Raw genomic sequence first — 17686 nt, 5'->3', positions numbered from 1 at the left:
ATTCCACCACGAGGCAAGACCGAGTCAAGACCAAGACCTTTTAAATATATTTTACTGACTTTGGAAAAGCTCAAAATTAGGTATACAGCATCATTCATTCAAATATTTATTATAAATATCATAATACGCATCCCGGGGGGTCACATGAATATCTAGACCCCCACAAAGCTGTGTAATGGAGTGGTTGCACCACTCAAAAACAAGGTTGCACCACTCAAAAACAACAACATTTAAAGTGTTTCAGAAAACTTATGATAAATACTTTATCAGTATTCCAATATTAACCTGAGGGCCACATTAAGTGAAGGTGGGGGCCCATGTATGCATTAGACATTACAGGTTTAGGACAGTGGGGCTGCTTTGAGACATCAGGCTGTGTGAGACTATATCCTACTTTATTACTTGTGTTTGATGACTGATGCTTTCTGATGAGTCATGGTAACCATTTATTGTAGGACACGCACGCACGCACGCACACAGTTTACTAAACAAACCCATTAAATCAATCACAACAGCACATAACCCCACCACACACACACACGCACGCACACACGCACGCACGCACGCACGCACGCACACACACACACACACACACACACACACACACACACACACACACACACACACACAGAGTTTACTAAACAAACCCATTACATCAATCACTACAGGCAGCACATAACACCATGCACACACACGCGCACACACACTCACACACACACACACACACACACACACACACACACACACACACACACACACACACACACACACACACACACACACTTTCCCAAGAGAAGCACTAAATCACCAATAGAACAATAATATACCAACATCCTCTCGCTCCCTTGCCATTAGGGGTGTGTGTGTGTGTGTGTGTGTGTGTGTGTGTGTGTGTGTGTGTGTGTGTGACTGTGTGTGGTTTTGGATGGATGGATGGATGGATAGACAGATAAAACCCAAGAAAGGACTTGTTTGCACTGGGGTCTGACTCCTGTGTATTCAATTCATCAAAAATGTAATACTATCATAAAAAACAAACATCATATAAAGTAATCAAAATAGTAATCAATCAATCAGTAATCCATCAATACTTTTCATGTATAAAGACAGAAAGATCAGAAGAATTGTGCCTGCCTTGTGTGTTCAGGGAAAAAAGTACCTTGTGCGCTGCATGAGGAGGCGTTCCAGTCCACCATGCTGTGCTGTGCTGGAGCACCTTCATCATAACATACCGTAGATTAGATAGGGCTGCGTTTCCTCAAACAATCAACACAGCAACACATCAAGTCACACAGGTCTGGACTCGTTTGGTGAAGGATGGATGTAGGATCAGGATGAGGGTTTTAGGATCTATGGATAATGGCTTTAATATTATAGTGTGCGCTGCGTGCGTTTCGCTGCCCTGCGCTGCGTCGCAGACAGTGACGTCACACGTACAGTGTTGCCATATTGTGTGAAAGAAATGAACAACCAGGTCTGTGAAAGTAACCTCGCGTCACCAGGCTTTCCACCTCGGAGGAAAGCCTGGTCTGTATGTTACAAAATTAGCCACAGATAAAGGCAAGCAACTACACTTTACTTTAGAAACTAAAACAAAAGCTCCCCCACAAAAGCAACCGACTTTACAGAAGTAACAGAACAAACAAGCCAAAGTCGCTTATATCAAGCGGACATGGCAACCCTGGTCAGTGTTGTTGTGCTGTGCCGGCGGTGAGAGTGAAGCAAAGCCAGTGAGTGAGTCAGCACTCAGCAGCTCCTCTGATGCGATCAACAACACTTTATTAATGAACCTTTAATTAATTAACAACATCTGACGAACAGAAAGAACAACACACTACTACCGGGAAAATCACCCTGTTTCTTTGTTTAGTGGTGGTGACTTAATTCATCACCATGGATGTGATCCAACATAATAACAACAGTAGTGTGCTGGACATTGACGATGACACATCTGTAAACATCAACAACACATCCGTAAACAACATGATCTGTCTGGAGGATGAAGACACTCTGCCTCTGCATTCAGCCTGGACCTTCTGGTTGGACAGGTAAACAATCTGTAATCATCTAGTCATGTCTGGACCTATACTGCATGGTTGGACAGGTAAACAATCTGTTTTGATTGATTGGCTTGATTGCAAATTATATTAACATTTCGTTGAGAATGAATGGGTACAGTTCAAAGAAAGAAAGTACAGGTCAATACAACATCTCCTAACAGCTAATAAAACCAGAAAAAAATAATACTTTCAATTCATCAAAACACGTGAGTCATACAAATATACACTTCTATAGAAAACAAGGGAATCTATACTATAGTTTAAGATTTGAATGAGTTTAAATCTTAAACTAGGAATCTACTAGTAATCTACAGTCATGGCTGCTTAACCCAGATAAACAAAGAGCATGACACAGTAGTTCTCAAACTCTTTGGTGCCAAGGTCAAGGACCCCACCCCCCCATCTGAAAATGTTTTGTGCCAGGGAGTGAGGACCCCCTAAAGCAAACAAAGAAAATGTTTGCTTATAGATTCAATGCAGGTCTGTATTACCATTGCTGGCTGTCTGAATACAAAATACCTTTGACATATTATTGCTTATAGCAGCTTTAAAGTGGTTAAAATGATTGCAATGTTATATTAACTAGATTTTCTGGGGTCCCCTTGGAACCCCCTCAAGGACCCCCACTATGAGAACCAATGACCTATGACTCAATAACATACTTACAATTGTTGTTGTTGTTGTTCTTCAACTGCTTATCCGGAATCGGGTCACGGGGGATAAGATTTCCAGACTTCCCTTTCTCGAGCAACATTAGCAACTTCCTCCTGGGGGATCCCGAGTCGTTCCCAAGCCAGTTTGGAGATATATCGCCTATTATTATGAGTCACTAACTTTAAAACCAATACAACTTACTTCTGTCTCATACATACAATAATCAAGAAGCAGTTTTTTTTAAATATCTATTTTTAAACATAATTGTTTAGATACAAAACATTCCAATATATTTAATGATATATTAAATTGGTTGAGTATGCAGCCAATTAGTCAATTATCAATTAGTCAATTATCAATTCAGTTATCAATATCAAATATATCTCTGTTGTTGGGCAGAAACCAGCTATGGCAACATTAAATGAGGAAATGAAAAATAAATCAAAAACATGTCTTTAACACAACACTGGCTGATCAAAGTTGGTATATGGTGAGTTGTACATTGTGAGATTGATACTTGAACGTGTTCTTATATTATTATCACTTTACAAAAATACAGCTGGAGTTAGGAGGTTTTTCACCATTAATGCATAATGCTCGGTCATCCTAAACAGTGATGGATAAAACAACTATCTCCACAAGTTGGAGTTCAATTGGTTCAATATTTGTAAAACCTCAAAAGAAATAAAAAGTAGAAAATGTGTGTGTGTGTGTGTGTGTGTGTGTGTGTGTGTGTGTGTGTGTGTGTGTGTGTGTGTGTGTGTGTGTGTGTGTGTGTGTGTGTGTGTGTGTGTGTGTGTGTGTGCTTCCTCTAAAGGGGGTCAGACTTTCTCTCTCTCTCTCTCTCTCTCTCTCTCTCTCTCTCTCTCTCTCTCTCTCTCTCTCTCTCTCTCTCTCTCTCTCTGTGTGTGTGTACTGTCCACTGGGTCATGTTGTCATGTGATCTCTGCTTCCTAACAGACAACAACTCATAGAGCTATAAAGGATAGAGACCGAACCGGAGCGTTAGCCCCGCCCCCCCTACTATTCATTTCAGTGGCGTTTTGAAGCACCCAGGAACACTTCCGGAAGTATAATTATAACTCAATGGCTTGAGCGAGCAGAAGTTTTGCGTAGCCTAGCCCCGGACCTCAATTTTACTCATTTTTCTCATGTGGATATGAAGCATCAACTGACGGTGAAACAGCACTCATTTAAAAAAATGTATTGTTTGGAATACAGACAAATGTAACTCAATACAGACAAATGTAACTCAATATCATAAAGACGTAAAGAACACAGAGTCACGTACCTGACAGAATCACTGGGGTGGTTTACTTTGTTTATGTTTTACAGATCTCTTCCTGGAACAACAGCAGCTGAATGTGAGTCAAACTTGAAGAAAATCTACACTGTGGAAACTGTCCAGGTAACGCATGCACACAAGCGCGCACACACACACACACACACACATGTACACAGCGGCAGTGGCTCAGGGGTAGAGTGGCCAGTAGAGCAGCCAGATGGGAACCGCAAGGTTCCCAGTTCGATCCCAGGCTCCCCCAGAGTTAGTGTCGGAGTGTCCTTGAGCAAGACTCTGAACCCCTAATTGCTCCCGATGAGCAGGTTGGTGCCTTGCATGGTTTCCTCTGCCATCAGTGTGTGTGAATGGGTGAATGTAATGCACAATAACTGTAAAGGTGCTATAGAAATGCATCATTTCGCCATTTACACACATTAGACATTGGACATGGTTGGTTTCTGCCGACAGCAGAGATGTTTAATTGGAAGTACGTAAAGTAATTCCCTCTCTGTGTTCTTTTTGTTTGTGCAGAACTTCTGGAGAGTTTACAACAACATACCTGGAGTGTCCAACCTGCCTCTGAGATGTAGTTACCACCTGATGAGAGGAGAGAGAAGACCTCTATGGTACATCATTTATATATGTTACAGTAAAAGCAAGAAACCAGTAAAAGCGAGAACAACGGGCGCCCGGTTTCGGGCCGGGGGCCGAGGAGGGTGAGGGTGTGTGGTTGTGGCCGGGGCAAGGTAAAACAAAAGCATTCCATCTCCCTTAGGGGGGCACGGCCTCAAAGGGACCCGTCCCTTTGATTAAGTCGACTGAATGGTATTTTGGCATGCCGTGATGGCGTCATAATGCCTGGTTTCCAGTAAACGTAATAGCTGATCTACAAGCTGTGCTCACACAGTGAACATCGTCTGTCATCTGCTTATTTACAGGGAGGAGGAAAGCAACGCCAAAGGTGGAGTTTGGAAAATGAAAGTCCCAAAAGAATCCACAGTAAGTGATTATATTACTCACCACACTGACTCCTTTCTTTACTGTATCTTACTATCTTTTAAATCAATCTTCAGGTCTAGTCACTCTTAAGGCGGGGAATGACTGACACGCCTAGTAATTCATTTTCAATGGGGTTAGGTGTGCATTTATGTTGGACACGCTAAGCATATTCTCGTGGCCGCGGTCCTCTGAAAATGTTGCGCACGTGCTTGTTTCGTGCACACACCTACTGCTGACTAGACCTGGATTGTGTTGAGTTTTTTTTTTTTTTAAGCTACGCATGCCGCGCCCCTCGTTGATCCAGGCGACAACACCTGCGCTCCCCGTCTGAAAGGACCTTTAGAAACATTATGTTCCAGAAAGTATCCTATAAACAACCTTCATGGTTATTTCTTGACCAAATTGTATAATTAGCTCATTGCATATTCACTGTGAACGTTTTTATGATGTGTTCTGTTGGTGACTCATGTTTAGGAACATGAGTTCATTTCTAATAATGATTTTAATGATGTTGATGAGAGACGTTAATCCATCTCTCATCCTCAGTCTGCGGTCTGGAAAGAGTTACTCCTGGCAACCATCGGAGAGCAGTTCACTGATTACTGTGCCTCAGGTAGGCCTACTGATTACTGATTACCATTACTTAAGTTATTACTGATTACAATTGTATTACTTATTACTGTGACTCATTTCCAGTGCAAGTGCATTTTTTAGCTTTTTAGAGTGGCTTCAGGATTATAACGCACTTTCCATTTTATGTCATTATAATTTATTAGCAGAAACATGAACAGCCCGACTTTTGATTAAAAATAAACAAAAGGATTGGTAGAAGAAGGCTTATTCTGTGCTAAATATGTGCTTGAAAATGTTATGACTGGTAATAATACATAATTATAATAAACTATTTATAAAGCACTTTTTAAAATAATGTTACAAAGTGCTTTCCAATACAGGATGAAATGCAGTGCAGTAGAATAAAACAACAACAATAAACTCATTTTAACACGAGTAAACAGGTGAACACAAAATAACTCAGTAGGGTGATGTGTCTTAGGGCCTCTGGTAAGGCATTCCACAGCTTAGGTGCACGGGCCGAGAAAGCCCGGTCACCCATGGTGACAAGCTGGGTAGCTGGAACTTCCAGCAGAGCCTTGCTTGCCGATCTAAGGCTACGTGTTAGCCTATGGGGCTCCAGCATGTCTTTTATGTAGATGGGGGTGTGACCAAAGCGCACAGCAAAGAGTAGGTAAGGTGAACCCTGAGGACGTATTTATTTACAAAAGTATTTTTGGAAAAGAAGTGGAGTTGGTGTGGGTTGGTGGCTCTGCTGTTGGCTCAACTTCAGCGAGTAGAGGAGAGGAGAGGAGAGGAGAGGAGAGGAGAGGAGAGGAGAGGAGAGGAGAGGAGAGGAGAGGAGAGGAGAGGAGAGGTTAGTAAAAAATAACCACCATAGGAGAACAACAGAAGGCTGGAGCTGTAACAGCCTAAAGTTAAACAGCTTGGTAAAGCCAAACTATAGTAAACTGCAACTTAGGAAAGCCTGGTCTGTGTTCATAAATCGCACGTGTGATCTGGTCTAGGGCGTGATCTAGACCAGATGGTAGGCCTACAATTTGAAAAAGAAAAAAATCGCGTATCGCATTCCGGTTTGGGATTTTAGTTTTAGTTTTTTTGCATTGGTTCATTTTGGTAGCCTGGCTAATAAGCCAAACTCAAATCACCGGCAAGCAAATGTTTTTTGCCAACGGCTGATTCGCGTCTTTCTTTAGCCAGGCTATAGTTTTGGATCCCCCTGTTTGTTTTTACTCTCGCCAGTTGCTACGAGTTGGAATAAAAGGTTGATACCAAACAAACTATTCCAAGAAGTCTTGAAGAAACTTGTTGGATACATACCACGCCGCATCAAGACCTTTATTGGGTACTAGGCCCCCAAAAATTATGATGCCCTTGAACACAGGCGGGTTTGGGTCTTCTAAACCCAAATATGATTTGCCTCCCATGCTAGTGAAGGAGGGGAAGGGGAGTGTGCTGCGTGTGGACGGTGCCGCAACAATAATAAATCATAAAGAAAATGTTCAAATTACTTCAATAATAATTATTATAATAATAATATTGTCTCGTAGAGGATGAGATCATCGGGGTCAGCATTAGTGTCAGAGACAGAGAAGACGTGGTCCAGGTGTGGAACGGTAACTCCTGTTATGCTGACGAGGCTAACATCCTGGGCCGCATCTATCAACTGCTGCCAGACATCTCCTTTAAAGCTGTCTTTTACAAACGTAAGTATCTGCTTTTAAACTACTACTACTAATGATAATTATAATTCACAATTTTCCTTAAAGCCTTTTCAGAAAGCCTTTCTGACAGAAACCCTTTCTTTCTATCCATATTCTTCGAGACACACATGCGTGTATTTCGGGGCATGTACGATTCCGCCATTGCTTCATATAGGGTGAAAATAACACAGCTTACCATTGGAATTGCACTAGGGAACCTACACATGGTAACATTTCATGTTTTGTTATTTATGTTATAACAACATATGGTGAAGTATTGTAGTGCAGGTGTTTGCAACAAACACAGATGCAGTGAAAAATACCCGCCAAATATCCTAAACATTCCGAGATTCTGCCAACAATCATTATTTGAGCCACACATCCAAGTTTTCGCGGGGTCAAACAATGAATCACGTGACGTTGATCCCCTGCCCCTATTGGCTCATTCTAGGACATGACGTATGTGTAAGCAGAAGAATGAGTTGCTAGTTGTTTGTTTGTTTTGTGCTTTCAGCCCATGAGGAGCACCATGCGTTTGAAGGAGGACGCTCAAGACATTAGCGGCAATTTTCTGCAACCTTCTGAAACACTGAGACTGCCTTCTTTAGTTGCTTCTAGTTTGCTGTTGTTTTTTCTTTGTTCAAATGTATTTTTGGGGACTTTTTCTGACTTTATTGATACAAATGGTGAACTGACACAGGAAATGGATGAAGAAAGAGATGAAGGGAGTCGAGTGACACACAGCAAAGGTCGTTGGGATCGGGAGTCGAACCCACGACATGCTGGCGGGCGGCCTATAGCCTATAGGGGTCCTGACGGCTATGCCAACCGTCCGGGTCAGTTGCTTCTAGGATTGTTTAGAAGCATGGCACATGGAAGGGCTTAGGAACCATGATGCATGGTGCCACTTTGAAGCCGTGGGTCTAATGCTGCATTCGCATGGGCTCAGGCAAGCGGTAGACGGCAAACCGGAACTCATTTTGGTGGACCGTCGGCCGGCGCGTCCCGGCATTGCCGTTCAAAGTTGAAATAGAAAATATTTTACCGTGATACCAGATGGAATCTAGAACCGGATGTTACGTAACTCCATATCGCAGGACAAATGTCAGCATTTTGCTGTCCTGCCCTTCCATCAGAATTTTTGATTTTAGATTTATTTTACCGTGCCATCCAGCAGGTGGTGCCGTCTGCCTATGATTGCCTGAGCCCATGTGAATGCAGCATTAGGGGATATACTGTAATGCTGTGTTCACACTGGTGGGGCAAAACACTACGAAACAAACCAGCATCGTGATCGGATCCACTGCTCCGAGTCACTTCTCAAGTCACAAACGACAGTACTTAATTAAATGGTTAAATAGAACTGAATTCCCCAGTTCAAATGTGATTATTTTGGGGGTTCACAATCTGAAAAGGTTGAGAACTGCTTGGATACAGGATAGGCGGGCACTGGGCATCTGGGTACCTCCATGTGAAATTGGCTATTTTTCCAAAATCATCATGTGTTCCAAAATACATGGTGTGAACATGAACTGTACATCATTTTTTAGGCTTACTTTTATCGTTCAACTTCGTGTTTATGCCCCAAAAGGACTGGATATACAGCTTTTGTAGCTATTTGTTGCAATTGTAGAGATATTAGACCTATATTGTCGAATGACATGCATGTTCTAATCATGTATACTTTACCTTTAAAAAAAAATCTAAATAGTTTAGTTTGTAACATTTTGGAGGATAGAAAAAGACCAATTTAACACAGAGGTGCCCACCTAGCCTTTCCCACCTAGCCTTTCCCACTGCTATATAAGACCTCTGAATGTGTTAATATGAGATGAATCTACAAGACCTCGATGTGCGTTAATGTAAGATGATCTCCAAGACCTGTGAATGATGTGTGTTAATGTTAATGTAACATAATGTTCAATGTCAAATGTTATGGTTTGTCTAAAAAGCAACACTGTTTGTGTTTGTACATGTTTTATAAGGACACATTTTGGGAGATCTTAAGCCGAATAGATTTCTTTAAAATATATATATAATTACTCAGCAAAGAAATATATCTTTGACTTTTAATGACATTTTATTGCATCTTGGAGTACGTGACAATGCAATATGAGGCTTTTCTATGAGTTATATTTTGTATATTAGAGCCTTAATATTTTAGCTGTCTGCTGTAGAGAAATATTTACTATGAGATTGGTCATATTTACGGTTTGATGAAATGTCATATTGCACATCTTTATGAACGTTTTTTTTTTTAGGATGTGAGAGGATTGTGAAATAGTATTTTGTTGTTGTTACAATGATACAACCTTCAGCACACGAAGAGTCACTAAGAAATGTATGTGAAACTGTTTCCCGTTGGTAATGTTTTTATTTATTCAGGTTGTAATCAGATTGATTGATCAAGTTTTTGATCAGGCTGCAAGGACACAGGGACATAAGCACATAAGGACACAGGGACATAACGATATGAGGACACAGGGATTATTCCAAACTGCGTAAGTATCATGTGATGTTATTTAATGGACACATGAGATGAGATGAGATCTACAAACAATGATGAACTAGTCATTGAATGTCAGTGGCCGCTTTGTGGATTTGTAGGTCTGTTATTTTTTAAGAAGAATCAAGGGAAATCCATTTAAAATCAAAACGAGGCTTGTGGTGTATAAATGTGTTGTTGCACACAGGAAAAGACAATAATCCATCTCTAGACATGTTTAGTGAAAAATAAATCTCAAAGCTGATAAACTGATAGATGTTGGAACAGTGCCACTGTTTACAAGTGGTACAGAATGTGACGGTTCAAATGATATCCTTTATTTTTCATGTCAGTTTTTCACATATTGAAGAATAAATAAAATGCTTTATAAACTTTTTTGCTGCTGCTGCTTGTCATTTCTATATTAAAATAAATGCTCCATGTTTGTTTGATGTTTTACATTTTTCCAATAAATTGACAGCAATCTTCGGCTGATTGTAGTATTTATTATTATTATCATTATTCTTAGACATGAATCATACATAAAACAAATGGTTTAATATTGAATAAACAGCAAACATTAAATAATAAGGATTGTCTGCCTGCCTGCCTGCCTGCCTGTCTGCCTGCCGCATGCCTGCCGTCTGCCCATACTTGGAGAGCCTGCCTGCCTGCCTGCATTCAAGCTGATCTGGAACGCTGCCACGGCATGGTGGCGGTCTGGTGGAGGTGGTGGGCGGTGACGTCACCATTGTTTACTTTTTCCGTTGGCCCCGCCCCCTGGCCGTTAGCATCGTGCGGCTAGCAGTGTTAGCTCCTCCAGAACGACACACACATACACACACACAGACAACAGGCTGTTCAACCGGTACGTTTTCATTATTACACTTTCATTAACAATATGATTGATTGGTGCTGTGTTGTCGTGCGTGTCTATGAGTGTGCGTGTGTGTTTGTGTGTGTGTCTAACTGTAATGTATTAAAAGGTACGCTAAAGCCGTTGTGTTGTTTGTGTTGATTCTCCAACAGCTTGTTGTGTAAACATTAATAAATGTTTTATTATTATTTTATGAACAAAAAAAATCTTTATAAATGTTTTCGGCTGGTACAAAAGAGCAGATCTACAAGCTATCAACACGTTGGTAGCTTGTAGATCTTCTCTTTTTGACTGGATATGAAAATGAAGCCTGAATAGCTTAATTGTTGTAAATTGTATAGCTACACACAGTATATACTCCGTTGCATATTACTATAGTACTTTACAGTATACAGATAACTACACATTATTTATGTATAGACTATATATGATGTATACAACACAGTGAAAGTATCTGTTAGAGGAGTTATAATATAGCCATTACAGATTACATTATGTACCTGATTGATTGATTGAATACTTTATTAACAGTTTGCAAAAAAAAGGCCCAGAAGAGTACAGTTTAATCCAAACGCAATGCTAACTCGTTGAATTGAGTACAAAGGACCCTAATGGAAACAAGCCAATAGGCTTTCTTGGGTTTAAATCCTCTTGTATTGAGCCGTACTTACTGTGTTTTTTTTCCCTGCAAACTGTTAATAAAGTATTCAAGCAATCAATCAATTAAAGGATGGAACCCAAGAAAGCACTATATATGGCTTGTCTGTCTGTCTGTCTGTCTGTCCATCAGTCTGTGTGTGTGTTTGTGTGTGTGTGTGTGTGTGTGTGTGTGTGAGTGTGTGTGTGTGTGTGTGGATAGATGCTTTTGAGGGGCAATAGCTATCCCCTCCTATATGTCCAGCTTTGTCCTAACACAAACATTGAATGCCATTGACAATGAATGGCCAGCTTTGAGTGTTTTTGTGAACACAAACATTGCGTAACACAAACATTGATGATGAAGGTGAGGACGCAAATTGTGATTGGCTGGAATGAGATGATGTATGATGATAAGAGCCCCTCACTTCACACGGGTGTGATTTTTATTAGACAGAAATGCAAAACAATTAATATTAGGGGTGCACGATTATGAAATTATGACCGATCTCCGATTATTTGCAGGGTCATATTAGCAACAATGGAAACAAGCCTAGGCCGTAGAGGCTTGGCCCAAAGTCTGTTAATAAAGTATTAAATCAATCAATAAATAGCCTATACCCTTTTCCAAGTGTTTGTTTTCATAACTGAATGACTGACTGAATGAGATGAGTACACTAATGAAATGTAGAAAAATGTAAAGTTTATTTTTACTTAAGATTTTACATCATATTTGATTTGGCTTTTGTTCTAGACTAGAGGTACTAGACACTTGATTTATATTGAACTCATTGATGATTTTTTACATTTTTAATTAAAAGAAATTGCTAGTGAAATTTATTTTGAGACCGTTCTGATACCAATATGGCATTTTTATGGCCGATATGGCCTATTCCGATTATGCTACAGATTAATCGTGCATCCTTAATGTATATAGTCAAACACTTTGTCTGAAAGGATTACACCCAAAATGTCCTTGCCGTCTTGTTTCAATTGCTGTGTGTGTGTGTGTGTGTGTGTGTGTGTGTGTGTGCGTGCGTGTGTGTGTGTGTGTGTGTGTGTGCGTGTGTGCGTGCGTGCGAGCAGTATAGTTATTCCTATTCTCAGCTGTCGTTCTCATATATAGTACAATGTCAGGTACATTTAATGTAAATATAATAATGTGATATATAAACTTAGTGTTGCTCTCCTACTTCACAAACCTCACATCTACATTTGTTTTCTTTCGTAAATGAATAGACTTGATCATTTAGTTGACTAAATCTACAGTTGATTTAGTCAACTAAAATGTATTTTGGCGGGCTGTGATGGTGTTGTGATGCTAGGTTTACACATGTAGCTGTGTGCAGATCTACAAGCTTTTTTCAGAAGCATAGAATGACTTGTCTTTTAGTTCTACTTAAAAGACCACTTCACCACATTTCAACCTCTTCATGTAATAGGTCCTCACTATTATATAAAGATAGGTTGAAAAGTGGTGAAGTGGTCCTTTAATCTCTTCTCCACCAGTCCCCCTCCCTAACATTTTAGTCTAGTTTTTATTTGTTGACCAAATTCTCTGTATATTTAGTCATAGGTTTAGTCATCATAGCTTAGTTGTTATTTAGTTAATGTCATTGAAAAAATAATTTCATCATTTTTGGTCATCGTTTCAGTCAACAAAATTGAGTGTCAAAGACACTGAACCCATAGTTTTGCTCCCGATGAGCAGGTTGGTACCTTGCATGGTTTGATGATAGAAACCGGGAATACATACCCCACCCTAGTATGCAATACCCGCTATATCCGTTGTCATAGTACTCTGCCTGTCTCTGCAAGTCCTTGTGCAGTGGTAAACATGTGTGGAGAATGTCTGAGAAAAGAGGACTGACTAAGTAATCAAATGGCAGGTGTGGGGAATAAGGCTGGGGTTGCAATCAATTGGCTCAGGCAGAACATGGAAATTGCACAGGTGTGGGCTACGGGGACTTAAGGCCTAGTCATAGTCCAGTTTTCGTTTTTTTTTTGCAATCCTGGTGCTGGGGGTGACGGAGGCGTTGCCAAACAACTGGGCCAATGTTAAAAGTAGATTTTCGACTAAACCATTCCATATTTGATGTAAAACTTTAGGTACGAACATGTTCATACTTATAAGATAACGATAACGACAGATAACGTTTCTAAAGGGGGTGTAGGAATATGTTTGTATAATTGTTTTTACTTTCCAAAACAATTACAAATAATGGTAATAGTTGCTCTACAAGCTCACAATACATCTTTGTGTTGTAAGCTTGTAGATCAACTATTACCGCTATTTTAGAAAAATGTTTGAAAATGTATGTAACATTTTGAAAGAAATCCACTATTTTGCCAGTAAAGTTAAGTAAAGTAAAGTGTTATATGACATATTTTTGAGTGGAGCAACCACTCTGGGTGGCTGGCTGGCTGTCTGGGTCTGAGCACGAAAACAGCATGGTTGTTTTTCACCACCTGTACGCAACCTAACACACACACAAACACTCGCACATATTAACTGTATATATGATGATTTTGGGTGTGCCAGTATAGTGACAGTACAGTACAGTAGAGGGACCCCCACACGGTAACTCTGTCATTTCTCAACCGTTTCGGACGTGGGGCGGCTTGCCGGAATCGGCTCGGCCCCCTAGGCGGGTTCCTGGGGGTCTGGATGTTCCGGGGAACCCCCCAGAGGCCCCCACATGGTAACTCATTTCTCTACCGTTTCGGACGTGGGGCGGCTCGCTGGAACTGGGCAGTAGCCCGGCCCAGTGGTCCTGTGGTTCTGGAACTTCCGGGGACCCCCACACGTGTGTGATTTCTCTTTTTGACGTTCTTTTATGCTATACAAAAATATTATACACGGACTGCCTGGTTGGCAATTGGTCCTACATTATGCTGTGCAGAGGCTGTCCGGGGACAGGTTTTTGTCCATCGGCTCCTCGGAATTTAATTAACTATTAAACTATATAGCTGGTAAGACTACTGTATAATCACTAGAGTAGATTGTAGCATAAATGTTAAAGTAATTTCCTGACTTTCTATTTAAGGGACATTCAACTATAAGCCGAACATATTAATAAATAATAAAGATGTTTTTCTCCCCGACTGCCTGCTGCTCCGCAAACACACACATTAGATATCTAATATATAGCCGCCCTATAGCTTACTGTTGCCTGATTTGTGCTTCTTACCACGGTACAGAACTGATTCAACGCATCTCATCCACTGTGATATTGTAGGCTACATCGTATAATGTTATCTGCAACACACCAACGTGCGACGAAAAGCAATCCAGGCTTGAGTTGAACTTGTATAGGCTATAATATATTCAGGTGCATGTAGCCTATGTCGGGACTCAATTGGAGCATAAGGTTTATAATATAGATTGATTGATTGCAATTTGCAGCTGAAAAACAGTTGTGTAACTTGTGTTTTATCAATGAATAGAAGAATAGATGAAGCATGCATGGATCGAATAGCCTATATGCAGGGACCATGCAGGGCCAGTCTGCCGTCGCTTCTCGGCCCATCTTTTTTGGCCCCCAGCCCCCGTCAGCTTCAACTTAAAAAAAACAAAAGATGAAGGTCATCCCTAGCTTCTACAGAAGGTATCATGATGACTATAGATCCCACCTGCTCACTGCCTGTTCAGCTTCAGTGGGTTAGGGTTAGATTATGATATTAAGAGTGCTTCTATAGAAGGATGTACAATATGTCAGTGGGTTAGGGTTAGGTGATGATATTAACAGTGCAGAACAGATCACCACCTGCTCTCTCTCTCTCTCTCTCTCTGCCTGTTTGCCTTGTTGTTTACTGAGTCAGTGATTCATGAATCGTGGAGCTCCATCACATGGCTTTGTAGGGTAGCAGAGCTACAAGCTCTCAACATGTCATGGAGCAATGCGTTGTGGGCTTGTAGACAGCTATTTTGATAGCTGTGAAAAATGTGAAGAAATAATTAAAAATAAGAAACTATGATAAGTGATCCTATGAAAATAAGATTTAGTTTTTCATCTTTGAATTTCCTGCCATCGAACAAAGCTTTGAATGTTTACATTTATGTTGGTCAGTCCTAATAGAAACACTATTGTTAATATGGTAATTAGTCCCTAAACCTTCTAGATACTAGAAGGCACTGTTAATATCATAACTAATCATAACCTAGGGTTAGGTTATGAGTCATGACAGGTTATAACAGTGCTTCTATAGGATGCAGACCAGATCACCACCTGCTCTCTCTCTCTCTCCCTCTGCCTGTTTGCCTTGTTATTTACTGTGTGTTTACTGTTCAGTTCAGAGTCTGACTCTCTCTGCATACACATTGTAGCGCTGAGCGGAGTGGAGCGGCCTGCTGGGCCGTTTATCTTTCTCCACCTGGTGTGTTTGCACATAAACACCACACAGCCTGGCCCGGGCCTGTGTTTACAGTAGCCATGGCAGCAATCACTGACTTCTCCGACGAATAGCAGCGTTTAGCGCCGTTAGCGTTAGCTCTGTGTGTGTGTCTGTGTGTGTGTGTGTGTGTGTGTGTGTGTGTGTGGAGGAGAACTTGGTGTTCCTTTCCTAAGTAAAGTAACAGTTGTTGTCATCTTGTGGCTGATTAGATCATAGGCCTATTTCTATAGATTACTTTTATGATGAATTAAAAAATCAAATCAAACTGTTTATGTATTTATTATTTTGACGTTGTTGTACCATGTCTCATGTTTTAAAAAAATGTGAAAATAGCAGATCTACAAGCTCACATCATGTTGCATCGTGAGCTTGTAGATGTTGTTTTTTAAAATAAGGAAATATTTGTTTCATATTCGAGTAAAGTTTTTTTTTCATCTTGTGGGCGATTCAATCGTAGTCCTATTCCTGTTAATATGAGAATATTTTGATTAGTTATATTAGTTTCACAGAATAGACATATTTCATGGAATAGCTTGAAGGCGTATTTAGGTCTGTACTGTAAGGATTGGAGGGAGGGGAGGGACTAACTTAGGGAGGCTGTGTTTACTGCTACTTTTTTATTACATTTCACTTGTTGTTCTGCAGGTCCTTACTTAACTACACTGCTGCTGTCTGTTATAACCTCTGTCTCTCTCATTCATTGCAGGTGACTCTCGCCCAGATGCATGAGTCTGGGTCAGATCAGACCAGCCAATCGCACGTTCACACAGACACAACCAGGAACTTCACAGACAACGATGATTGGCTGAGCTTCAACCAGACTCCTCCCTCTGAGGCGCCCAGAGCCAATTATCCTCAGCAACATCATCAGGTCAGCATCTTTCACTGGCTTGTTAAGACCAATTCATATAGTCTTAAGACTAATGCATAATCTTAATACCAATTCATAGTCTTAAGACTAATTAATATTCTTAAGACTAATGCATAGTCTTAAGACTAATTCAGACACCAATGCACATGGGTGTTACTGTCATAGAGTCGTGAGTGAGTGAATGAATGAATGAGTGAGAGCTGACTGTCCAGGTCAACACCAAGGTTCTGAATGGATGGATGGATGGATGAGAGTTGACTGTCAGGACAACACCCGACCATTGGAACAGAAGTCACCAAGGAGTCTGTCTGTGTTTGAGCGAAGTTGTGTGGCGGCCGTGTCCACGTTCTGGGATACAGCTGTTTTGACAGCTGTATCCCAGAACGTGGACACGGCTATATGTATTGGTTTTATTAAGAGTTGAAATGGCATAGTGGACACAGACAACACAGTAATCACTTAATTCCGTTACTATAGTATATTTGACCTACTTCATATTAATATTTCAGTTTTGTTGACGGTACAGACGGTACTGACTCTGAGACTCTCAGATGTTTTTACTGAAGGGCACTCCTTGTCCTATTTAAGGAAGGCTTGTCTAATGTCACATAAACGACCTCCTACTTTGTTCTTCTGACATCCTCACTCTACTGCATACAAGTTTGTTGACTCTGGCTGAATGCCTGAATGGTGAAAATGTCATTTGTAAATTGTGAAACCATTTGGAATGTGTTTAGTTTGGTGTTTAGTTTTTCTTGTTATTTAGTTTTGTTCTTGTCTTTGTCTGTTTTATTTGTTCTTACCACTGGTCTGGTAAGAAAAAGGGTTTCTCTTCTCAACAGCACGATATTCAAAATAATTTGTACACATTTGATTGACAAAGGAATATAAAACCAACCAATTAAACAGAGGGTAAATAGTCACTCACAGTAGCGTGTGTGTGTGTGTGTGTGTGTGTGTGTGTGTGTGTGTGTGTGTGTGTGTGTGTGTGTGTGTGTGTGTGAAGACGTGAGCAGTTGCATCAGGTGCCATGCTGTTATATGGAAATGTGTTCCTATCCTACCTTGTTGTTTACATCAAGTTGTTTTATTTTCTCTAAGGTAACATGCTGCTATATGGAAATGTGTTCCCATGGAAATGTGTTCCTGCAT

At 40.6% G+C, this 17686-nt stretch overlaps 2 protein-coding genes across 2 annotated transcripts in view; both read left to right on the top strand.

Annotated features, from left to right (window-relative positions):
• The first annotated feature begins 1713 nt into the window (after positions 1–1713).
• LOC308315392 (eukaryotic translation initiation factor 4E type 3-like) lies at positions 1714–10252 on the top strand. Its single transcript, XM_080763342.1, has 7 exons — positions 1714–2048; positions 4050–4122; positions 4528–4622; positions 4935–4995; positions 5542–5608; positions 7119–7274; positions 7786–10252. Exons 1-7 carry the CDS (start codon positions 1894–1896, stop codon positions 7830–7832), a joined length of 654 nt encoding a protein of 217 aa, XP_080619468.1. The 5' UTR covers positions 1714–1893; the 3' UTR covers positions 7833–10252.
• Positions 10253–10541: 289 nt separating this feature from the next.
• The window catches only part of LOC308315701 (forkhead box protein P1-like), a 43203-nt gene continuing 36058 nt past the window's right edge, over positions 10542–17686 (top strand). The window contains exons 1-2 of the mRNA XM_080763816.1: positions 10542–10624; positions 16371–16535. Of these exons, the coding sequence (XP_080619942.1) occupies positions 16386–16535 (150 nt within the window). The 5' untranslated portion in view covers positions 10542–10624; positions 16371–16385. The remainder of the gene's footprint in view (positions 10625–16370; positions 16536–17686) is intronic.

Source organism: Protomyctophum bolini, assembly GCF_963924005.1.
Source record: "Protomyctophum bolini genome assembly, chromosome: 5".
In the NCBI taxonomy this organism is placed as follows: domain Eukaryota; kingdom Metazoa; phylum Chordata; class Actinopteri; order Myctophiformes; family Myctophidae; genus Protomyctophum; species Protomyctophum bolini.
Note: the sequence above shows the minus strand (reverse complement) of the source record. Positions and strands in the feature narration are given on the sequence as shown.